General features: G+C 41.8%; 4 protein-coding genes across 5 annotated transcripts in view; 3 read left to right on the forward strand and 1 right to left on the reverse strand.

The window, feature by feature from the left end:
• The first annotated feature begins 4,459 nt into the window (after nucleotides 1–4,459).
• gla (galactosidase, alpha) lies at nucleotides 4,460–10,531 on the forward strand. The gene is made up of 7 exons (XM_070962133.1): nucleotides 4,460–4,785; nucleotides 6,489–6,663; nucleotides 7,447–7,621; nucleotides 7,835–7,926; nucleotides 8,364–8,525; nucleotides 9,312–9,509; nucleotides 9,644–10,531. Exons 1-7 carry the CDS (start codon nucleotides 4,625–4,627, stop codon nucleotides 9,977–9,979), a joined length of 1,299 nt encoding a protein of 432 aa, XP_070818234.1. The 5' UTR covers nucleotides 4,460–4,624; the 3' UTR covers nucleotides 9,980–10,531.
• rpl36a (ribosomal protein L36A) overlaps nucleotides 10,308–25,324 on the reverse strand; it is a 324,940-nt gene continuing 309,923 nt past the window's right edge. Inside the window, exons 2-5 of the mRNA XM_070962135.1 lie at nucleotides 12,202–12,308; nucleotides 12,052–12,119; nucleotides 11,819–11,941; nucleotides 10,308–10,387 (exon numbers count right to left, since the gene is read on the reverse strand). Coding sequence (XP_070818236.1) covers nucleotides 10,367–10,387; nucleotides 11,819–11,941; nucleotides 12,052–12,119; nucleotides 12,202–12,308 — 319 coding nt within the window. The 3' untranslated portion in view covers nucleotides 10,308–10,366. The remainder of the gene's footprint in view (nucleotides 10,388–11,818; nucleotides 11,942–12,051; nucleotides 12,120–12,201; nucleotides 12,309–25,324) is intronic.
• Nucleotides 13,558–23,573, forward strand: btk (Bruton agammaglobulinemia tyrosine kinase). 2 transcript variants are annotated; one of them, XM_070962131.1, is made up of 18 exons: nucleotides 13,558–13,660; nucleotides 17,151–17,309; nucleotides 17,451–17,555; nucleotides 18,214–18,295; nucleotides 18,513–18,638; nucleotides 18,744–18,808; nucleotides 18,892–19,079; nucleotides 19,676–19,738; nucleotides 19,831–19,885; nucleotides 20,001–20,080; nucleotides 20,408–20,535; nucleotides 20,746–20,817; nucleotides 21,310–21,481; nucleotides 21,645–21,864; nucleotides 21,994–22,058; nucleotides 22,533–22,651; nucleotides 22,790–22,947; nucleotides 23,064–23,573. In XM_070962131.1, exons 2-18 carry the CDS (start codon nucleotides 17,169–17,171, stop codon nucleotides 23,133–23,135), a joined length of 1,911 nt encoding a protein of 636 aa, XP_070818232.1. In that variant the 5' UTR covers nucleotides 13,558–13,660; nucleotides 17,151–17,168; the 3' UTR covers nucleotides 23,136–23,573. The 2 variants fall into 2 exon arrangements, with proteins under 2 accessions (XP_070818232.1, XP_070818233.1); XM_070962132.1 differs by lacking the exon at nucleotides 13,558–13,660 and adding an exon at nucleotides 15,533–15,567 and having other exon boundaries at nucleotides 23,064–23,556.
• On the forward strand, nucleotides 23,834–25,183 carry timm8a (translocase of inner mitochondrial membrane 8 homolog A (yeast)). Its single transcript, XM_070962136.1, has 2 exons — nucleotides 23,834–24,031; nucleotides 24,872–25,183. The coding sequence occupies exons 1-2, from the start codon at nucleotides 23,921–23,923 to the stop codon at nucleotides 25,031–25,033; spliced, it is 273 nt and encodes a 90-aa protein (XP_070818237.1). The 5' UTR covers nucleotides 23,834–23,920; the 3' UTR covers nucleotides 25,034–25,183.

The raw sequence follows: 25,324 nt of genomic DNA on the forward strand, positions 1-25,324 counted from the left end.
TGTACTCCCCGACTTTTTAAAGACTACAAACTGACTCATGTATCGATTACACTATTAAAATTGATTTCCTCAAAATATATTCTGTAGTACCCTCTGCTGAGGCTCCGTACTCTCTCTGCTGGGGTAGCTGCTCCTCAGATCATTAGTAATAATATTTCAGATGTAATCACGAGAAGACTATTATTGAACACCATCCTCACATTGGCAAAAGAGTAAAAATCATAATTAAGCACTTCCAGGACAGGAATGTGACAAATGTTTGATGCAGGCTTGAGGACAGAAGATATGAGCTTCTTTTTATTCTCACTCGGCTTAAATAGTAAATACATTTGAAAAGAACAAACAGAAGCAACAGGGGTGCTTTTTTTGATTAAACCCTTTAGCTATAAGGTGGTGAATAATGCATTCGGTGAATAATTTATTATGAAGGTTTATTGATAAAAAGACGCTGTACACCGTCTAAACATCTGCAGGGGAGCTGCAGAGAAGCAGGAACTGAAGTGAAGACAGTTTCTACGTTTGAAAGCAAATTAATATCCTGCCTGTTTACGTGTGTCGATGTGCTTTAAATGCAATGTCAAATAATTCATCGGAGGCAGACAGAGCAGCATAACGAGTGGAAACCGTCTGACTTTGTTGGAATGCAGAACATCCAGCTCGACTGTTGTTCGCGGTCCCCTTCAGTGTGTCAGCACAGATTTTACCTCATTCACAAAGAACTGAGAAGCCTCTCATTGCACTACATGCTTCCCAGCTGTGAGCAGGCAGTAACACAAATACTGCAAAAAATATTTCCAGCATGACATCTGGGGCAGGCAGATTTAATGTAGCGTAGATAAGACTGAGGGTACTCACAGTGAAGCTATGCGCACCACATTTCTGACTCTCTAATTACAGTTTGACTGGCAAGAATGAACCACTGAGAATCTAATTAAAGATATCTACAGCTGAGTTTTGAGTCATCGCAAACTTAACGCTTCATACTTACTCATCAAAATGTAATTAGAGATATCTTAAATTAAAAATTTGACTAAATATTACATCAGAATTCTATATGGGGGTTTCTGGTGGTGAAGTGTGTAACACCCCCAGTGTGAATGTGAACCTCAGACCTTTGCTGCATGCGTTCATCCTCACTCTCTTACCTTGCCACCTCTCAACTACCCAATTGCAAAATAAACTCTCCAAAGAAAAAACAAAAACTGATTATATGTGTGAATAACATCACGATGGATATTTTAAAATGATTTCTGATTAGTCAAAATCTATTCCTGACACCTCTAATACCTCATTATCTTTAATGACATTATGACAAATCTGCAATTGCATTTTAACTAATTATAATATGACTCATCAGATACCCGCAAGCCGCATTGTAAGCCTCATCAAAATACATTTGCAGATGTCAAAATTAAATGTATGCATGTATGTAAGGACAGTTAGCCACAGGGTGGCACGGTGACTTGGTGGTAATACTGTTGCCTCACTGCTAGAAGGTCCCGGGTTCGAATCTCGCTGTGGGCGCTGGGGGGCGTGTCCTCCACCATGCCTCCGGCGCCTGCTGCTCGAGGAAAGGGTTTGCATGTTCTCCTTGTGTTCACCTGGGGTTTCCTCCTCAAAAAAACTCCCACTAAAAACATGCAAGATCACCACCTGACCAATAGTGATGAACAACTTGCATGTCGTGTATGTGCATGAAAAATGTGTGACAAATAAAGGGGATTGTCCCTCTGATTCTTCTTCTTATAGTAAATTGTATCTCATATGGATTCGAATGGATTAAACTGAGCAAACGAGCCCAAAAACAACATGGAAACCCCACGTCAGAGAATTTAAAATTCAACTCGTCACATGAAAAGTGCAGAAACGTAAAACAAAAAAAATATAACTAAACTGAAGAATATCATCAATTAAGAGAGTAATTCATGGGTCGTGCTGTAAGCTTATTGCCAAAAGTCGTTTCTCAGTGCAACAAGACCTTAATTAAAGTAGCACCATCAGCACATGTAGCTCCTTCCCCTGCGACGGTCACATAAACAACTTAAGCAGCTAATTACAAGACAATAAATGATTTTCCACTGAGGGTATGTCAGCCATTAGTTACTGCATTTACAGACGCGCAAGTTTCTGATGACGTCCGCTCATGCTGCCACCTGTCCCTATAGATCAATACAATAATGGAGCTCCTTGGCACCATAACAGCTTTCCCTTTCATTTTATCCCCACACACTTCATAACAAAGTTGCCAGCATAAGTCAGCCATGACAGTCTCCTCAATTACGTGACAGTGGCGAAGAAAGGGACGTGATGGATTGGCGCCAAAGCTCTGGGGAGCCATAAGCCAGACAGAAAGCGCGGGTTGCCCATCTGTCAACAATCTCAATTAACCACTGTACAGATAGAGGGACGGCGCTCTTTCATGCAGCGCTGCGAGAAAACAACGAGGGTCTCTATCACGACGGTGGGCGAGATCCTATTTTTACAAAGAGAAAACTATGTATTCAAGTGAGCTGGATTGGTCCATCCATCAGCGGGGGGGGGGGGGTGAGTCAAATTGAAATCTGACATTTAGAGCCTCGAAGCCTTTGCTCACTGGCACTGATATGAACTATAGCAAGTGACAAATTGTTTGTATCAGGCCTGTCCCTGGGTGAAGCCTCTGATAATGTTTAGGGTTCAAATAGACACCCTTGACATTTTGCTGAAAGGTCAGGTTTTGTGTTCATTATTGCTCCCTTTTTACATACAGCCAGCAGAGGGGATGCGGATTATTGTCATAATCTGGGGTTGTGCCAACTCGTGGATGCTGCCTCATTTGTTTTGACTCCTCTCAGTATCGGGACAATGAGTCATTCACTGCTATGACAGACTGTCAGGAGCAGGATGCTCTGTACCTTTACTCCTGGCAGGTTGAAACCACATCCACCCCAAATTTGGTCACAATGGTCTTAAAACCTTGGTGATGCTAAATAATGACGCTCTTGAGAGGGGCGCTATCGAGCCATCTTCCCACACTCGAAACCCACATGAGCTAAAAATCCTCAGCCCTTCTGCTGCCTGTGCTGCTGAGGCAGTAAGGGTCCAACTCTTTTGCGTCCCTGCAAAAAATCAAATAGCTGATTTGATTCACAAAATAAACTATTTCCAACCGCCTCCTTAAATTTCAACAACAGGACAAAGTATTAGACTGAATAGGAAACTCAACCCTCTCTCTGCATGTGTGAGATGATCTCTGACAACTTCACGAAGAAAAGCATCCAGGATTAATCTGTTTCTGTAGCAGGGTGTCCATTTACTGCTGAATTAAGAAGCCTATCTGTAATTCATTTAATGTCTGCGCCGGACAAATTAGCCTGTTGGATCCTGAGCTAATAAACAGCTTGAAGCAGCATCAATACATACATAGCCCTACATTGCTGCTGATGGTGTGTATGGCATTTTTGATTAGCAAGGCTCCTCAGGGAACACCAGGCTGAAGTGAGCCTTTTTCTTTCATTCTTAGCGTCTGTTGGAAAGAGACTAGATAAAGACATCCAGGGTGTCTGCCGGTTTTTCACTTATAGCTGAGGATCTCGCATGAAAACCGGACTTTATTTTGGACAAAAGACGGCGGTTCACTCCCTCAATGTTGTCATCACTGTCCAGTGAAAACCATGTATATCCAGATGTAGAATTGTTCTATATATGAGAAAATAATGAATGTTTGTAATTACTGCAAAACATTGTTGGCTACTCTAGTTAGATGGCAAGTTGCCCTGAAAACAGATGCCGATGCAGGTAGCTACAACAGCTAATCAAGGGGGCCTCAGAGACAAGCATTTGGAATGATTTACATAAAATTGAAGCTTATTTTGAAAGCTTTAGGAAGCTCCTGCTGTCTGCCTCGATGTTGTTATTCTACACTGCCACCAGCTCATGAAAAATTGACTTTTCAGGGACATGTGGTTCTCAGAGGAGAGCGATGCTACAAGCATATGATGATTTTATAGAATATGATGCATCGCTGTAGTTTAAACTCCCCGACTGGATATAAAGTAGTTAATATTAGCTCAACCTTAAACCACTACTGCAGTAAAATGCAACATGCACATTAATTTAGTAATATTAATCCAGAAATATCATATGTAGTAACACTGACAGAGATCATTCTTCTGCATAATGAGTACTTTGTTTCTGATATTTGAATTCAGCTGATAATACATACATACTTTTACATAAGTACTTTTGAATGCAGGAGTCCTGCAGTGTTTTCTGTGTGGTGTTCATACTTCTACTTAAGCATGTGAATACTTCTTCTTAAACAGTGTTTAAGTCTCATTTGTGTTGTTGCTCTTGTTTCACTGTTAATGAAAATCACAAATCATGATCATAATCTGATCACGTCTCGTCAGCTGACTTGTCAGGTTTCCACCTGAACCTCGGCGCCATCCTTGTAGTAAGAGAATCTAGCCGGGACGCCATTGGACAGTTACAGACGCATTTTGATTCTATTGGTTCATATTTCTGTCAATCATCCAGGGGGATGGCTGAAGGTGTTTCAACACGAGGAAACGGACCCAAACGCAAACACAGGCGCTTTTTGTCTTTGTTGAGCGATAAGTGTCTAGTTTAAAAGCAGGAAAACATGCGCAGAGCGGAGTTTGTCTTCGCTCTCATCGCTTTCATCTGTCCTGCTGCTGACGCGCTGGACAATGGACTGGCGCTGACACCCACAATGGGCTGGTTGCACTGGGAGAGATTCATGTGTAATCTAGACTGTGACAAGGACCCCAATAACTGCATCAGGTAAGAGACATCAGAGCTGTCAGCCGGCGGTGATCCAGCCCAGTCTGGCAAGCTTCTGGGCTAAAACACAAAGAAATCAGTCATATCAGCGGCGCTCAAGTCCTTTGACTTCTGCTAGAAATACTTCAACTCCTCCTCCTCCTCCTCCTCCTCCTCCTCCTCCTCCTCAGTCACACGGCTCATTTATAAAACGCCCGCTCATAAATCTCATAAAAGTGATTCAAATATATAGAAGCTCTGAAACATACTGTTATGAACGCGTCACGTGGGACCCTACCCTCTACCGGAAGTGACACAATATGTAGTTATTCTACAAAAGAAAAAAAAAATCCTAAAGTTTGTAATTATGACTTATTTCATAATTATAAACAAACTCAATAATTATTGGTGTTGTTCCATGTACTTATTATTTTATAACTATGATATTAATATTAATATTAAATAATAATAATAATAATAAATGTAATATTAAAAAGCGTCCCAGAAGGAAAAAAAAACCTGATCAGAAACGTGATTGTAAAAGCAGTGGACATTTGATATGACAGGACCATGATTACCCCGCCTGATTTCATTTGCATTGATATGCAATGTAGTAAACTCAATTTGCAAACAAAGTAAGAGTCTGCACACAAAACAGAGGAGCTAAACAAGAAATATGTTACATAAAGTATGGAAATGTGCAGGGATGGACCAGATTCATTGAGAAAAAGTTTGACAGAAGAGAAACATAAAGAGAAATTACATCCAGCAGAAAGAAGCTGTACTCTTCCATATCAACCTTTGATTATTTCCTCAATTTATGGATTAATCATTTGGTCTATGAAACATCAGAAAGCCGTGAAAAACACCAATCAATATTTCTTAAAACTCATGGCGCTGCTTTAGAAGTCTTGCCAAAACCCAAAGATATCCAATTCAATTTAATATAAAACAAGTAAACGTAGCGTCCTCTGATGTGAGAAGCTGGAGCAAATATTTGGCATTTTTGAACTGTGCATTATTAAACTGCATCTTAACTCAGTGGGAAGGTTCAGTAAAACACTTTGATCTGCTTGAGGTGACTCTACCAGCTCAGTTTTCCCATAATTATTCTACGTTAAGTCATAATCAGGGCTGCACTAATGATTATTTTCATTATCGATTGATCTGCTGGTTCTGTCCTTGCGTAATTGATTAAAAGTTGACAACAATGGCCGTCGCCCGCTTTCAGAGCCCACAGTGATGTCTCCAGATAGATATTCAGTTTTCTACCATATATGAGGAAGAAAAGAAAGAAAGAAATGTCGGCATGGCTCGCTTTGCTTCAAGAATTACTAGATTTTCTTACAATGGAAGAGCAATTAATCGAGTATTGTTTGCAGCTGTAGTCAGAATTACAAATCACTCCTTTTTTCTGAATGCACAGTACTTTACAAGTAACGAAAGACCTTGACCCATTTTATTTTAGGCCCTTGTGACAAACATGCCTCTCTCCATGTGCACAGCAGTTTTTTCTCTGGACAGCAAAGCGTTCACAGCCCCAAATGTCAGTTGAATCGCTCTTGTCTCACATCGCTCGACGACGAACAACAGAAACTCTGGCATTCATTTTTATGAAAATAGCTCACATTTGTGTCTGCCATGTTGCTCTTGCACATGACATTGAGCACTGGCATCTAACTGATACCATCGGCCCCGCCTGTCTCCTCCTGTTGCCCTGGCAGTGAGCGTCTGTACATGCAGATGGCAGATGTGATGGCGAAGGAGGGCTGGAAAGAGGCCGGTTACGAGTACGTCTGCATTGATGACTGCTGGCCCTCCCACCAGCGCGACGCCCAGGGCAGGCTGCAGGCGGACCCCAAAAGATTCCCGGGGGGCATCAAGAATCTGGCCGACTATGTGAGTAGTAGGTATAAAAGAGGCATTGAGACTCAGGATGTGAATGTACTATTAATGCCATAATTCCTCAATCAAAGAGAGAGGGGTTCAGGTAGACAAAAGAAATCTGTATACATAAAGATGGAAGCAGCAAAATAAGAGTGTGTGCTTGTTTTATTCTGGTTTCCTGTCTTAATGAATAGAAGACACAGCTAAATAAAGGTAAACCGTGTCATCTCCAACACATACTCCTTCACATGTGATTCCATGTGATGGGGTGTCGTGTCGAAGAATCTGTGGTGCAATGCGTCTGAGCTCTGAAATCCTTGACAAACAAAAAGTTTGGGAGGCCCTGGTTAAATCACTCCAGAAGTAAAAGTGATTACACAGTCAGATTACATATTCACTCTACATCCATCTGAGCCGACCCGCAATTATTTACATAATGAAGGGGAAAGGACCAGATGTGGAACCCAAGTCTCAGATTTCATAGCGGTGAAAATTCAGCACCTGGAGCCAGGGGAGACACGTAGGCGTGTATTGTCTCGTGTGTAGGAGTGTGCTGTCGTTCATCCTCTCTGCTCTCTGGAGTGTGAGGCCACTGTGACAGGCTGGTTCCCACTCAGGCAGCTAAAAAGTGATGCTCACCAGGAAATGGGTATATTTAGGCCCACTAAGGCAGAGCTGGGTCCTGCGTCAGGTTTTTAGCTGTGCGACATCGCCACCTACTGGTAGAAAGGCACAGCCTGCAGGCAGTACTTAAAAGCTACGTCAATTAATTCTGATGTAATTTTCTGTTTTCAGGTCCACTCTAAGGGGCTGAAGCTCGGTATCTACGCAGATGTGGGGAAATATACCTGTGCTGGATACCCCGGCAGTCTGGGGTACTATGAGACTGATGCTCAGACTTTTGCTGACTGGAATGTGGATCTACTCAAGTTTGATGGCTGCTATATGGACTGGACCTTACTGGGAGAAGGTGAGTAATTTAGACTCCCAACATAAGTGATGACTGCCTCACCCAAAGCAAATGTTACCACATATAAGGCCCATTCATATATATGGAAACATGATTTGTTTACAACTTCATCAATGTTCTAGGTCCATTTTTGGTTCTCCTCTCATTCAGAACTTCCAAAGACTCGATAAAATAAGTTATTAAATCTAACAGCCTGATTTTGTTCTGTTCAAGGCTACATGAACATGTCAAAAGCACTGAACAAAACCGGAAGAAGCATCCTGTACTCCTGTGAGTGGCCTTTGTACGAGTGGCCTTTCCAACAGGTGAGAAGAAGCTGCTTGCCTTTGCTCCTCTTTAACCCATTTTTTAAGCTAAAAAACTGATCAGCCTCTGGTTTCAGCCTCTCACATGTGAGGATCTGATGCTCCTCTTTGTGACATTACATTCAGCCGCTTTTGTCCAAAGCAACTTATAATCAGTGCATTCAAATCACGTGGGATCAAATAACAAAAAGCATTTTTCACTCTTTTCTGACATTCTCCAGACCAAACAATTATTCTGTTAATCGAGAAAGTAATCAGTGAGTTGCAGCCCTACTTTAAATCTCAACATACATCATCAATCCCTAGTTTATTTTTCTGGATTTCATCCACACAGTAAAAGCAAATAGAAATAATACTTCATTGAGTGATTATCCGCTGCCTAATGATGCCATACGTCATGTGTGATACAACATAAAAGAGCATTTCTGTGCCTGCAGCCCGACTACGCAGCCATTCGTGAGACGTGTAACCACTGGCGCAACTTCGCTGACGTGTACGACTCATGGAGCTCTGTCAAGTCCATCCTTGACTGGACTGCTTCTCATCAAGACATCATTGTCCCCTCAGCTGGACCTGGGGGCTGGAATGACCCTGATATGGTACTCTGCTACACTCTTCCTCCTCCTCTTCTCTTTGCTATCAAACTGAGCACAGAACAAGTGGCCCTCCAGCCCCAAGCTGCTTCGTTAGCATTTCAAAACCTGCAGATTTGTTTCTGAACTGGAGGTCCGCTGACACTTAAAGGAATAGTCTGACATTTTGGGAAATTAACTTATTTGCTTGATTGCAGAGACAGATGAGAAGATTGATACCACTCTTAGGCTGTACAGTTAATATGAATCGTATGAACTTAGCACAAAGACTGGAAACTGCTTGTCTAAAGGTAACAAAATCAACCCACGAGCACTTCTAAAGTTCGCCCTCATAAAACCAGAATGTCATTTTTAGAACTACTTTTTTCTATGAATTACACAAATAAGTGCTGGTAGCTGTGTTCTGTTATTTTTGGACAGAACCAGGCAGCCTTTTTCACCCATTTTCTATCTGTGCTAGGCTAACAGGGTGCTGGCTGTAGATTTATGAATGGTACGCATCTTTTGTTTTGATGCTTTGCAAGATGGAAACTCAAATTCCTTTAAATTTCTCTTGTACTTACACCATTTTTCTTTTATATAGCCTATAGATTTAAATGCATCATCAAAACAGGATTATTTACTTCCATAAAAGGGTTAAATTGATGTTTAAAACAATAGACTAGTATTACAAACATTTGTGATAAACAGGATCTCATTTCTCAGCAGCAGGCTGTTGATGCACTGTGTCCCATCTGTAAGCTCAGCCTGCCTTGTTATTTGCATATTTATGACATTGGTCCATTTCTCTAGCTCGTGATTGGGAACTTTGGCTTAAGTCATGACCAACAGGAGTCTCAGATGGCGTTATGGGCCATCATGGCAGCCCCTCTGCTCATGTCTAATGATCTGAGGGACATTTGTCCTCGCTCCAAGGAGCTGCTGCAGAACAGACACATCATCGCCATCAGCCAGGACTCACTGGGCAAGCAAGGATACCGCACTGCCAAGGTGGGTGAGAGGTGGCACAAAGGACGATCACCTCCTGGAATGATAGCTGCGCACTTTTTGGCAGTGATCTGAATCAGAGTGTATGGAACAGTACTACAGTCCATTGTCAGAATAAAACACAGCTTTCTCTACAGGTGGACAGTTTTGAGGTGTGGGAGCGGCCGCTGTCGGACAACAGGCTGGCTATCGCCGTGCTAAACAAGCAAGAGATTGGTGGCCCCCGAGGGTTTGTCATCAGAGCGGCTCCTGGCTGGAAAACCTGTGACCCCCAGTGTAACGTCACACAGATCCTGCCCCAGTATAAGGAAATGGGGATTCAGACTTCACAAACTAAAATGGTTTTATCAGTCAACCCTTCAGGCACGGCTCTACTGACCATCACCCCCACGAGCAGCCGCTTCAAGGGGCTTCACAGCAGGCTGCGCTGGCAAGACATGTCTGTCCAACACAAGCACACCATCGTTTTGTAGTCCCCGGCTGGGTTTGCACTTTACTCACAGGATGTTGATTGTTTTGAGTGGAAAATGGTTCTTTAAAACTTGAGCAGGTGTGCTTTTGTAAAAGTCTAAATTCAAACAGGGAAAACATTTTACAGTCTACAGTTTGCTTGAATCAGCTTGGATATGATGATGATTACACAACACCTGCTGCTTCTTATGTTGTATCAATCACTGGAAAATGCTTTCGCACATTTGAGTTGTCCAGGCTGCGAACAGGTTAAATTACCTTGAGAAAGAGAAGTTTGCACATGTGACAAGAATAGAGAAACCGAGGTGAAAGAAGGGCCAAACTCCAAAGTATGTTTTAATACATTTATTGAAAATAGTGACAAGTTCCTGGAGAAAACCGGGCTCAGTTTAGAACTGGATGACCTGGCCCTATAAGAGAACAGATGAAAAACTTTAACATGATGCTCAAGAAGAGTTAAAACACTGATGTGTCAGTGATGGACATTTCACTCCTGCTGCTGGAAATGATGGCTTTTGTACTGTGTTCAAATAAAGATGGTTTTTGAACAGTTTGATGAACGGGTTGTCTTCACATTTGTTCGCTTAACCCCAAATCAAAAGCAAAGTCAAGCATGTATGGCTGTATGGTGGGTGAGGACGAATTGATGATGAAAACCCATTACACAATTACAGTCCTATGCAAGTTGTCCTTTCATCCCATTATTTAAAAAAAAAATCCCTGTCATTGACAGAGAGCACCACAAGCTCAAGATTATCCTTGTGAAATTTAATGAAATTACCAATTTTTCTTCAGTCCTCTGTAGGAACGTCTGAGTTCATGAGATAATGGCTTAGCAGTTGTTTTTGATTTAGCATTTTAGCATGAAGGAGAAACAGGGATCACATCAAATTAAGACCCAATTTTCCATGAATTTCTCTTCTCACTTGACCCCTTCCCCAACCAACAATTCACAAGCATTTCTGGTCAAGAGTGAGATTAAAAGCTATAAACTACTTAGAAATTTTATTATCGCAAGGTTAAAGCACACAAATGCATAATCAGGCAAGAAAGAAGCAGCCAATCTGGGCAGTTTTCTTGATGTTTACAGCATTTATACTAATATGTTACTATGGTATTAGACTCAATGTGAAAATGGCAAGATCCACGCAGAGGTTGGGTAATTGAACAGATGTAAATGATCAGAATCGTCCTCCGTGCGCAGGAAGTGACAACATGACCCCACATTAAAAGGCACAAAAGGCCTGCAAAATAGCTTAAAGGTACAGTGGATTTCATTTAATTTTTCATGTTTTTCTGTTTCAGTGTATTTTCCAAATGCTTGTCACCCCAAACCAAAGGAAACCCTCAAATCCAATAAACCACATTCAACCGTGGTATGATCGATAAGTCCTCGTTCTCATGGACATCTTCCTTCAACATTTGGTCTTTCTTCTCTATATTAAAGTTTCTGAATGTACTCCAGCTTTGACAGACACTCCTGCCACTTTGTGCACATTGTCACAGCTTTTCCAGCTCTCGAATAGTGTGCAGTTAAAACCACTTGCCCACTCCCCAATGGTTTACATATTTTATGTGAGTCGTTGTCAGATCCACAACATTAAATACCCAATTACTTCCTGTTGAATAGGTCAAGTTAAAATGAGAAAACCTTGCATTCACTGGTAGATGCCATAGTAGCTATTGAGAAATTAGTTTGAGGTGCATTGATTTTTGACCTGCGACAAAGTATATAATTGAAGGAGCATTAAAGCACTCTGTAAGATACCCTTGAAACACAGTGCACTGTGGGAATGCACACGCAGACCAAACCGAACACGAACGCCATCGACAACACTTACCTTTCTCTTCTTGTCACCACCCAACTCGAAGTGCTTGCATCTCTTGATAGCCAGCATTCTCTTGGATCTGCAGTTGGCTTCCACGCACTCAAGCCTCAGCACAATTTTCTTTGTGGTCTTAGCCTAAAAAAAAAAACAATCATAATAAAATAAGCCAGCATACGGTTGAGCCTGATCTCACAGAGTTGCAGTAATTCACCTGAGCTCAAACAGCACTACATCACTGAGCATACCTTCTTTTTGAAGATGGGCTTCGTCTGACCACCATACCCACGCTGCTTCCTGAGGTATCTCCTCTTACCTGCAGAACGTATTCAGTTCAGCTACTTACAACCCAGCTCATTTCTTACAGCCAGCCACTCATTAATAAAGGGATTACTTACCCTGAGCATGGATGGAATCCTTTCCCTTCTTGTACTGGGTAACTTTGTGGGGTTGATGCTTCTTGCACTTTTTGCAGTAGGTCCTGCGGGTCTTCGGGACGTTCACCTGGACAACGAAAGCAATCAACTTTAAACAGATTTTCAACGTACCTGACAGCATTTTAATGTCTCATGCTCAACTTCCCTGACAAATTGGAAAGTTACCCATATTAGTAAGTGAAAACAGTAAGATGAATGTTATTGTCAATGTTTTTGAGCGACAGCTACTTAACACTGGCGTCAATGCAGCACACTAGCAGGCTGTACGTGGGGCAAACCGAGACTAAGTTCAAACTTATTTGATATCGTGTCACGTAGACACACGGTGAAAGTCGCCGTTAATGGAAGCAACGTTTCGAGCCTGTTTATTATACAAGTGTTAGCGCACACGTCAGGGTAAGGGCAGCAGACGTAAGCTAGCAAGCTAACGTGTTAGCATTGTAGCTATATAACGTGAATTCAAAACGAAACGAGTTTGTAAACACGTGAAGCTGCAACAATGCCAATACGTGAAAAAGCTGTTTTTTGCCATGAAGGCTAATTTAACTGACATTTCAGTTAAATTTTCCTTGAAACAAAGGCCGGTTTAAGTGCCAGTACGACTAGTAGCAGCACAGACACAGCGGGGGTTGCTAAATGACCATTTAACATCGTAAAATGCACACAAGATGGACAATACTACCATCGTTGCATGTACCAAAAGACTGTTGACATATCAGAGTCAACTAGACGCAGTAATGAATCTTCAATCGGCAGGATTGAGTTTGATTCCGTAAAATGTATTCCAGCAATAATTTCATACCATGGCTGCGTCCCAATGCAGAGGAAAAGAGGAAGGTTTAGGCCGGAAGGAGTCTGTAATGTAGACCTCAGCGGTGAATTGGATGCACTGGATGCTGGTCTGCCCCCTAGCGGTCGGGACACTTCGGGAGGCCAAAGACCTCAACACAAGCAAGACACCAAAGAGCTGAAATTGTCAGTAAATGGAGAGTTAAACATTTAGTCTTTGTGAATCACAATCAGCAAACTTATTTATGTCTGCAGGAGGTATCAGTTGGAAGTTTGTTCATCTGTTGTCCCTGAAATACGCAAATTGACAGCAGACTGAATAAGAAATCCTCTCAAATAAAAGTATGTGTTTAACTAAATGCAGTAAAAAAAACATGGTCCTGTGTTAATGTTAAGCACGCTTCCACTTATCACCAAAACTGTCCAGAGGCCTGATATGAAAATGAGCAGGAAGAAAAAGGGGAAGTAAGTGGAGTCGATTCCTCTCTGTGGGTGGGTTTAAGTTTCTTGCATCACAGGCAAACACACATTTTATGGAAGGCGAACAACTGAGGCAAAGGTTCATGCCAGTGCTTCAAGCCTCAGCATCTATACTTATCTGTCTGATGCTCGACTTTTTTTGGGTTTCATGGTAAGTGACGAAGCTCTTTGAATGTAGGCTGTAAGGTCGAGATGTATTCTTAGTCTTTTGTTCACTTAAGTACAAATGATGAGAGCAGCTATATTAATGCATTTCATCTGAAAGACTATGGACAGAAGTAGTCGTAACTATGATAAAGATTTGTATGCAAATCCTAAATGAAGTCAGCACAAAAACTACAAATGCAGAAGTCAAACCATAGTGACATTATCTGCTAAAATGCAAAGATGTAACGCTTGTTTCTGAATGTTTGCTTGACAGCGATGGCCTGTTGTGCATTCTGCTGTACTTGTTGCATGTTTTTCACCCCCTGTTGATGCACTAGAGTGAGATCTGTGGTGGGGTTATAATCAGTTTCTTGTGGTTACCTTTTTAATCTACACATCACAAATGTCTTCTATCCTGAGAATTATTCACATTAGAACTGCAGACATGGCTCTAAAATTACCTTCATGTGTATATGCATCACAGAAGTTGTTTATTTTGATGCTGAAAACCAACCGCCGCAGAACTACTCAATCTTAAATTGATGTGGTATCTTAACGCATGTGGCTTGATCTAACCCTCTGGCTTGTACTGAACACCCTCGCCACTGTGTTTTTCTCTCACTGTCTCTTTCCTATGCACACACAAACACACACACAGACTTTCTTGCATAGACCACTTATCTATCAGGAAACATCAGGAAAGAGAGCATCTTGACAGGTTCCTGTTGAACCATGCCTTTCATGATATGGTTATGTTTGCTGTGTCATACAAAGCACACATCACGCAACAAAATAAATACTTGCATTCTCTCATAATGGATATAATTATGAATGTTGATAACTCATTTAATTTCAACACATGTCGCGCAGCCTTGCACGCACTGAGGTGGTGACACAGCCGGCGATATTTTGTGAGTGACAAAGATCAGTTGACCAATGTCAGAAATGGTGGAAACATATTCAAATTTGTGTTATCTTGTGATCAGATGATTCTGTTAGATTAAAATGATTATTTTAAAGACACCATTTTGCTACTTTTGGATTTTGAGTTGCTGAAAAGTTGCCTTGTGTATGGACATAAGTGCATTTTTAATATGACAGATAAAGTTAACAGTTAAGAGTTAAGAACAAAGAAGCAGCTGAGAAGATACGCGTAAAAACGTGAGAAAAACCTTCGCTCTCTGCAGAGTTTTAAGGTGTTGTGCTGTGCAGAAACACAGGCAAATCCAGCAACATCTAAAAAAAGTGTGTAAGTCAGGACGTGGTGTGTAGCAGCATACATCGCAGGTATGTAAGATACATTTTAAACGTGCTAATGAAAGAAAAATGTGCGTTTTAGAGACACACAAGGCTAGATAGAAGCGCTGCAGGGGCACTGGGTTTCTTCTCCCTTCATATTGCAGTACAGCACTGATGCAACTTCCCTATGAGTTTGTCTGTGTCAGCCACAGTGAGTCAACTCCCTTCATAAAAGGCCAAAAAAATAATCTCCCTTCGGTAGCCACGATACAGTGAAATACAGACACGCAGTTTCAGTCGACCGGCTCGAATCGATCAGAGAGAAGGAAACGGGATGGAACGTGGGTCTTTATCTGCACAGTTTACTGACCTCAAGTTAGTGATGTGAGAAAACATTAGCTGGTGACGAATGGGGAATGAATAAACAATGTTTCGCAGAATGGGGAACAATGCTGTCTGATTATGACGGCACAAGCAAAGCCCATAGGTATAGTCAGCGCAGTGTGAAGAAATGTCGCACTCCTGGTTAGCAGGGAGTGAGAGAAGCTTCTGGTAACGTTACAGTTCAGATGACAGAAGGAAGTGCTCACAAGCTGAAAATAGGCCGAGCTGAAGCGCAAAACACATCTGACTGCGACTAACAGACAATGAGCATTCGGCTGTGTGACGAGGGTGAGTTTGAGCATCTGAAAGTCCATGTTTCACCTGGAAATATGACACTATGACCTCCTACCTTTAGTGTTTTCTGTACCATTGTTGGATTTTAAAATGATGTGCTTTGTTTTTAGACATTAAAGCAGAGTTTTTGCTGCATGGAAACACATCTGTCAAGAGGGATTTTAGGTAAAAGCCGTGATTTGATGTGATTTTAGTTTTAGCTCTGCGTTAGCTGGTTGCAACTGAAGTTGACCTTACTTTTCAAGTCTGCACACCAGCCCGTCACTGGTGCATCTATCGATGTTAAATAGGGCTGAATTATTCAACATCTTAAGGAACCTTTCATTTCTATTTGCAGTATTTGTGGTGATTTTCTTCCTCTACTGTCAGTTAATTCTGAATAAACCATTCACCTAGTTATGAGTTATGTTTCATATTGCTCATGTTTTAAGATATTTAGTGTCTACTGTAGTTGTTTTAGGAATGACGCCGTGTTTTAGTCGACATTATCTTCCTCTGTTAACAGAAGTTGGTGTTCCTTTGCCCCAGTCCACTCCCATCTAGTTATGCTGTTTACAGGAGCCTTGTCTTTACACGACAACACACAATAACCTGTCATAAACTGAAAAGGCCAGCCTTTTTCATTTGCCTACGTGGGTTATAATGCAGGTAAAATGAAGATAGTCTTGTGTTGTTGGGATACTGTAGTTTGATTATTTCATATGATTCATTTAGAAGTTTTTCTGACTGCACTAAAGACCTAAGAACATATATTTTAATCTGTTAGATGACCGGGTTACTGTATTAAATAAGAGGGTTACTGGGTCTTAAAAATAGCATTCAAAATCAGGTCAAAACAGTGTGTGTCTGCACTGTGAGAGAGCAAACTTTCCCCATCAAGCAAGTCAAAAACATCTAAATTTATGTGACAAGAAATAAAATCACCAAAAACATTTGGATACAACTGATTGTCTTTTATCTGATATGACTTCTCATATCAAAGAATCCAAGAGGTGCAGGAATAATGCCAAACTTTCATATTAGGAAGCCACTTATCCACAATCTCCTCACACAGTTTCCCAGTAAAAAAAAACATTCGGGTGACTGAGCTGGTGTGATGATGATGAGGATACAGTAGCTGAGGGAAACAGATGTGACAAGGGGGGTGGGGGGATTTTGGAAAGAGAGGATGTTGCTGGCAGTAAAAGCAGGGCTTATGCAAACTAAAGTTAATCACACGCTGATATGTGCTCGCGCTCTGCATGTCTCTTTATCTCTTTCCACATATACTCTCACCTGTGTTAGTGGCACTGCTCTGACAAGAAGAAGAGTTCACATCGACTTGAATTCTGTGAAAATACACTTTTCAAAGGAAGTGAAGACACTGAATAATTAAGTGTGAAGTACAATATAACTGGCCTATATAGCTAAAGCACAGTGATAATGGCTGAGGCAGTGACAGCTCTCAGCTGAGCGATTAACACCAAGTGAAGGTGAAAACATGCTGTGTGGTGTTGTTCAGCCACAAAGACAAGAGCCGGGTGTTATGTTGCTATCATGTTATACAAAAGTGCTAATTATGTCTTGTTCCCACGTAGATCACTCCTGACTGAACCATGTCAGACAATATATTGGAAGAAATCTTCATTAAACGATCTCAGCAGAAGAAGAAGACCTCCCCTTTGAACTACAAGGAGAGATGGTTTGTTCTCACCCAGGAAAAAATAGCCTACTATGATTTTGATCCTGACAAAGGGGTACGTAGACGGAGCTGCAGAAATCCTTCATTGAGATTGTTTCGCACTTGCATCAGATTCGTGTTTGCTGGTGACCTTAAGAGAACTGTGCAGCCACATTTCTCTGAAGTTGCCTGACTGTTTCCTCCATCTGTTGAGCAGAAGCGAAAAGGTTTGAGAGGATCGGTTGACCTTGAGAAGATTAAGTGTGTGGAGACGGTCCAGCCGGAGCCCAATGCCCCGCAAGAGCGCATGTATGCATTCCAGGTAAACATTTTTCTCAATTTACGCAACAGTCATGAAGGTTACAGACAAAGCTGCAGCACTGTGGAACATTCAAGCCACGTTTCAGTCTTTGTGGTCTAAAATCAGGACCAAAAACATGAAATCCAGCCTCTATGCCGGTGTTCATCCCAAATATCAGTCACTGTATTGTAAGAATGAAGCATGAATGTATTTGTTATTTGAAAGTGTTTGAAACATCAGTCAAAAACAGTGTAGAAGCTGCAAGAAGCAACACATGGGAGCTTTGTGACACACCAAGCGGACAAAACCTGTCCAATCCTCCAATAGTTAATAATGCGAAAGTCCATTGTTAAGAAGTGAAACCATCTCTCACACTCAAATGAACTGGGGACTTTCAGTGACTGTGCAGGTGTTGCCTTTGCACACGATATATCACACGACAAGGTAGCATGAAAGAGGTTGTCTGTCTAACACTTGACATGAAAGAAAACAACCAAGTAACCAAAGCCAGTAGTGTCTGTCTTGAGCTGCAGTGAATATGATCACACACCTTCTGCTTTTTCACACTGAGCACAGTATCATCTGCTACCACACGTGTTTACTGAGCTAGTAACTTAAGAGATAGAAAACAACATAATGCCTTGAAACAAGCTGATTTTCCTTCTCAATTTTGCTACAGATCATTTATGATGAGGGGCCGCTGTACATCTTTGCAAAGACCGAGGACGTTCGGGCTCAGTGGATAAAGAAGCTGAAAGAAAGTTAGTACATTCACACACGTTTACAAGTGTGTCCGGTGTTTATGTGTCTTGTCAGTCACAGTATCTGATACAGAATCTGCAATTATCATATCTTATCATGCACTGCCTGCAGAGCAGAAGAGCTGGGTGCAAATGCAAATGTAGATTCAACGTAAATGTCCTGTGCATGTGCGTGTGTTCCTGTGTGTGTGTGCGTTTCCATACCCCATGTGCGTAGTGGTGCGATTCAACAAGGACCTAATGCAGAAGTACCATCCTTGTTCCTGGATGGATGGGGTGTGGCTGTGCTGCCAGCAGGAAGTTAAACAAGCCATGGGTTGCAAGGTGCTGGACAGTAAGAACGGTGAGAACGAGATTCCCTTTGGTTTGAAATCTGCAATAATCCACACATAAAGTTTAGCCTATGAGTAAATTATTTCATGCACATATTAAATGATGTCCTTAATAGGCTTTACATCTAAACCATCTCGGCGAAGGGGATCCAGGAAGCCTCTTCCTCCTACCCCAACAGAGGTATACACACAGGCCCTTTAGAATAACATTCACTGATTGTAGTAGTTTATTAATAACACATCCACCAACTTTTGTTGTTTCAGGACAAGCCTGGTTGGCCTTTACCTCCACAGCCTCTTGAGCAACCCACGCCCTCTGTAGGCATGACCGTCATAGCAGAGTACACCTACACACCCATGACACCCCAAGACCTGGAGCTGCGGAGGGATGAAGAGTACACCATCCTGGAGATGTCTGATCCGAACTGGTGGAGAGCCAGAGACAAATATGGGTGAGATGAAGAAATTAACCCAAGATGCCTGGTTGTGAAACAATAATATATTCATTTTAAATGAGTTTAAAAAAACAATATATGCACGTAATCTAATGACTGTGGTGTGAATATAGAGAAGATCCCATATGTGCATGTACAGACCTGCATCCACATTAAAAAGAGTGGGAAAAGAGTGGCATAAAGTCAAATGATTGCAAGCTCCTTGCTCGCAAAAGGGTAAATGAACTGATTGCCTTTGAAGCGCATACACCAAAATAAATTAAAACAAGTGCATAAAGTGCAGGAGACAGCACTAAGAGCGGACCGGAATATGTATTTCAGTATGGGTGTGTTTTTAATGTGGTCTGGGCTACTTGATCCTTTGTGCCATATAAATAAGAATTTTATAACATGACCGGGAGAAAATCATTTAAATACTCATCATCTGAATTTGAATGAGTTCAATTTGCATTTAGAGTTCTAGGGGCAAGAATTTGTTTACGAGATGCTGCTGGTGGGGGTCAGCACTTCAGTGTCCAGCCAAGATGCTCATTCCTTTGTGTGTGTCCATGTAGAGTATTAATGAATAAGATGTGTTTTGTTTTCTTTTGCAGAAAGGAAGGATATATACCTAGTAATTATGTGGTGGAAGCAGAAAATGGCCTAGAAAGATTTGAGTGAGTATTGGCACTGCTGTCTTTTTGACTGTCGAAGCAGTAAATGCTGCAACAACAGTATTTAAAAAAAATATGCATTTTTATTTTCACAGCTGGTATTGCAAGAATATGAACCGTAGCCAGGCAGAAAAGCTGTTAAAGACTGAGGTAAACTCAATGAGGACAGCTTTGATATTTCTTTGCACTTACAAATCATGTGAAATTAGCTGCACAAAAATTTATTTGAAACCCTCTGAAATCCATGCTTGTGTGTTCTTCCCAGAACAAAGATGGAGGCTTCTTGGTACGGGACTCAAGCAAGGCTGGGAAATACACCGTGTCTTTGTTCAGTAAGGGTGGCGGGTGAGTACGCTCAGCAGTGTTAAACACCGCTGCACCATTTGTATACTGTATCCACTGGCTCCAGTCATGTGTGAACGAATCAAAAGAAGAACTGTTTGTAATGAAAGCGGAAACAGTGGGCGACAGAGGGAGAGAGATGTAAATTTTTCATGCAAAACCTGGACTAATCTGCCTGCAGAACTTTTTCATCGCAGGCCTCTAAGACTGTACTGTACTGAGCATAACTGAGACGATATTACCTACTCATGCATACATGATAGGTTCCTGTCGTTGAAACCTGTTGACTAAATGGACTTTAAGTCTTCACTCTTACTATTCTCTCCACAGGGAAATGGGTGGAAGCTGCAGACATTATAACATCTGCACCACCTCGCAGGGCCAGTTTTACCTGGCAGAGAAGCACAATTTCAGTACCATCCCAGAGCTCATCAACTACCACCAGCACAATGCAGCAGGTCAATACAGTGGCTGTGACTATATGGATATCTCATAGAGGAATTTTCAGATTTGAATTCTTGGGCATTTTTCATGTTTTATTTAGTCGTGGCAGCAGGAAAAAGGAAGTGACTCAAGTGACAAACAGGATGTCAAAAAATGGAAACAAAATCTATGCATCAAAAGTGACCTTACAGGTAATAATGTGGTTTTGTTATCTCCCTCTCTAGGTATGGTTAGCAGGCTGAAGTACATTGTATCTAACCGGGCACGGCCTCCATCGACAGCAGGGCTTGGCTATGGTAAGAGTGAATGCATTCTGTCGTCTTGTTAATAATTAACTCAGGTAGCTGATTAGAAATTTCTACGACTGTGGAATTTATAAACCAGCAGTTCTCTGAGATTGCATTAACAATGCATGTACTGACACCAGCACATTTTGGGAAATATGCTCTTGTGCCAGGAGTTTGATGTTTATGATTATTCTGAATGGTGAATATGGTGCTGCAGCCAAACAGGCAATTAGCTTAGCAGCTAGCTTGACTCTGGCCACAGGTCACAGGTCACAAAATCTGTGTACCACTACCTCTTAAGCTAATCAGATAACATGTTAGAGAGCTCTTTCCTCCTCTAGTCTTTATGCTAAGCTAAGGTGCTGCTGGCCACAGCTTCACATATGACAGTGGTATCAGTCTTCTCAGCTAATAGTTGGCAGGAAAATGAAGTGCTGTTGAACTATGTCTTTAGTGTGGATGCTGCAAAAGTGTTCCTTCATCCTCTCTTGTTCGCTCCAGGTGTGTGGGAGATTGACCCCCACAACCTCACCTTCATCAAGGAGCTGGGCACTGGTCAGTTTGGAGTGGTGAAGTATGGAAAGTGGCAGGGCCAGCATGATGTCGCCATTAAGATGATTAAAGAGGGCTCCATGTCTGAAGATGATTTCATAGAAGAAGCCAAAATCATGATGTAAGTTAAACTAAGTGAGTCTGAATTTAGACTGAGATGCCGCAGCCAGCGGTTATGTGCATGAGACTAATAATGCTGATGTGTCACACTGGGAAGTGTAGTTTCTATAGATTATGTGAGGAAAACCAACTCATGATTTCCTTCTCCATTTTGCTCAAACCAGGAAGCTTCGCCACCAGAACCTGGTTCAGCTGTACGGCGTGTGCACCAAACAAAGACCCATTTATATAGTGACTGAGTTCCTTTCCAATGGCTGCCTGCTGACGTACCTCAGGGAGGGCCTGAAGCAGCACCCAACAGCTGTCCAGCTCCTAGAGATGTGTAAAGATGTCTCTGAAGGCATGGCCTATCTTGAGACGAAGCAGTACATCCACAGAGACCTGGTGAGAGACACAGACTGCAGCGAGTGCAGCACATATCCCAGTACATTTACCAGGGATTTGCCATGTGAAGATTACAGTAAATGTTTAATGATTACACTTAATCAAGAGTTTTGTTTGTTTTGTCCTCAGGCTGCCAGGAACTGTTTAGTAGATGGCAATGGCACTATCAAAGTGACCGACTTTGGTCTATCAAGGTAAAATTCTTCACATGCCTTTTTGGACACACAGAAGGGCATTAAAACCCCCTTACTCTGAAAAGTACATTTACACAAGTACTGGCATTAAGTACAATTATAGGGACTTTCCAGGGACTTTACTTGAATCTTTCCATTTTATGCTAGTTTGTGGCTTCATTACACTTTAGAGAGAAATATTTTGTTTTTACTCCCCCACATTTATTTCACAGCTTAATTCATATAAAATATAATAGTTAAAATTAGCTCCACTTCCAGCAAATACAGCAGTAAAATGCCACTTACTAATGAATGCAATAATATGCAGTATTATAATATATCTCTCACAGACCCAATTTTTCATCACAATGAGCACTTTTACTTTTCATACTTTGTGTTGAATAGTTGATAGTATTTTTATCTTTTGTAATGCAGAAGTTTTACATGTACAGAGTGAAGTGAAGGATCTGAATACTTCTTCCACCTGTGCCTTAGGTATGTCTTAGATGATGAGTACACAAGTTCAGCAGGCTCGAAATTTCCTGTTCGCTGGTCTCCTCCTGAGGTCCTCCTCTACTGCAAATTCAGCAGCAAGTCAGACATATGGGCGTATGGTGAGAGAACACATTGTTCAGCGTGTTGCATGTCTGGTCAGATACAAGCGGAATCTGTGTTTAAGCGTCTTCACATGTCATGAATTCAGCATCATAACTATTTTTCACTCCATTCAACATTTCTCGAAATACTTATAGGGGTTCTTATGTGGGAGGTGTACACTCTGGGACGACTTCCGTATGAACGCCTAAACAACACGGAAATAGTGGATCAGGTGTCCCGGGGCCTGCGCCTCTTCCGCCCCCAGCTGGCCAATGAAAAGGTCTACAACATTATGACAAGCTGTTGGTTTGATGTGAGTGAATTTTGGATTGCGTTGTGGGCCTCAGCAGAGGTCACCTTGCACAGAATGACGACAGTATATGTAAATATTTTCTGCACACCAAACTCACAGAGTCTCTTCGTTTCCAGAAAGCAGATGAGAGACCCACCTTTGAGGAGCTGGCACTGACTGTTCAGGATCTGCTGTACGAGCTCCAGTAGATCTCAGAATAATCCACATCACCATCCACACAGAAACAGTTCACTCTGAGCGCCACAGAGCAGCATCTCTGTATGTTCCTGGAAAATTAACACAATCATTAAACAAGTTAACAGCTTCAGCATGGGACTGCACAGCCACACTGAAGTCCTCTGTAATGTGAATATGTGTATTGTGAATTTCACCATAACTCAGTCAATAGAGTACCCTTCCTGTCACATTCTTGGAATTACAGTCCTACAATGAGCATCTAAAATGTGTAAATTTTATTGAAGGTTATTGGATTTAAAACATACTGTGTCTGTCTTTATTGTATTCTATGTAGTGTATTATGTGGAATCATTGTCAAATGTAGACACCTTTGCGTGTGAAAACAAGCTTTGTGTGAACGTATCTATTGCACAAATAAAAGCCAAGTATGCCAGGCTCTGAAGTGACTGAAACATCATGTGAAGCGAAAATGACTGTCCGAACATTCACATTATGATCAAATATGAACCGTTTTTAATGTTACGATGTTTTTGAGTGAGTTGGTATCAGCTTTTGTTTGTTTGTTTGTTTGTTTGTTTGTTTAATTAAATCACATCTCATACATTCATTGTGGCTGTAAATAAAAAAAAAAAATGACATATATGATGACGAGCGCCGTCAGGAGAACGCGCTCTGTGATTGGTTGAACTACTTCCTGGTTCCTGTGTTCCATACATACACGTGAAGGTCAGCTACAGAGCCATAAGGCTTTCGGAATTTGAATAATATTACTCTTAAGACCTAATTTTAACAAAACATGGAAGGCCAGGGAGCGACAGCCGACCCCCAGCTTCAGCAGTTCATCGAAATCGAGTCTCAGAAGCAAAGATTTCAGCAGCTGGTGCATCAAATGACTGAGGTTTGCTGGGTAAGAGCAGCTTTACGCTAGCAGTGCAGCTTTGCAATTTGCTTTTTTTTTTTTTTTTTTTTGCATGTAACTAATAGCTAGCTCACCTTGGATTAGCCAAAATGATTGCATATATGTGTTTTATTTGCTGTGGTCAAATAATAATGTCATAGTGTAAACATAAGGGCAGTTTAAGCCTCATTTGTGTCCACCGAACTCCGTGAGCCACTCTGGGATCCGGCTATAGAACAGTAACAGCAGTTAACGTTCACCATGCAAACCTCCTCAGGCAAGGTTATGCGACGCTATTTTCACCTGTTAATTAGCAGCAGGTTGCATGTTCAGGTGTCTTATTGGTCCTGGAGATGTCCACTGGCCGCCCAGAACGATTAAATGTTCGCGAAACAAACGTTTAAATCTAATATTTCCCTGGAACGGGATGACCACAACGCCGGCCTGCTGTGGGTCGTCAGCGCCAGAGCGGAGTGTCAGCATGGGAATGAAAACGTTGGTTTCGTCCGTGGTAACATTTTGTCACTCTGGACTGGAAGCAGATGTCTGTTAGATCACAAGAATGCCAATGGGGAGTTAGCCCACTGCTGTAAAACGGGTGTAAAATAGTTTTAACGTCCTCCTGCAATGTTTGCAGTTGAAATTTTACGTGACGTAATAGCGTCACGTACGGAGTGCTGAGGTCACAGCTGGGACAAGGCCACGCGCTGTAATGTAACGGATACATCCTGCAACGTTAATTAATCCCGATTTTAACAGAGGAGCTCTTGTGCTGGATGTGACGTACTACTGGTAATACCTTGCATCGTCTGTTGTCCCTCGCCTGAATTGTTCTGTCTCTGTCTTCAGGAGAAATGTATGGATAAACCTGGACCAAAGCTGGACTCAAGGACAGAAATGTGCTTCGTTAACTGTGTGGAGCGATTTATTGACACCAGCCAGTTCATCCTGAACAGACTGGAACAGACGCAGAGGAGCAGGGGCTCATTCTCTGAGACAATGTCAGAATAAAATAAAACTGTCACTGGAAGGACTGACGAGACACATGCAAGTGGCCCCTGCTCTGGCACGAGGCCGTATGGTCCTGGCAGCTGACTGTATGTTGCTGAACTGTCCCTTCAGCTGGAAAAAGGAACAACATTAAGTGTTAATTTTGATACAAGTGCCTAAGATTAACACCATGTATAGACTCATGCAGAAGTCTGGGGTTTTATTTGTCCTCCACTGAGCTCACCAGTCAGTGACCCTGAGCTTGAATGTGTTAACATCCACTGCTGTAACTGGCGGGTTAAGTGTAGGAGC

This window comes from Chaetodon trifascialis, chromosome 5, assembly GCF_039877785.1.
Source record: "Chaetodon trifascialis isolate fChaTrf1 chromosome 5, fChaTrf1.hap1, whole genome shotgun sequence".
Classification (NCBI taxonomy): Eukaryota; Metazoa; Chordata; class Actinopteri; order Chaetodontiformes; family Chaetodontidae; genus Chaetodon; species Chaetodon trifascialis.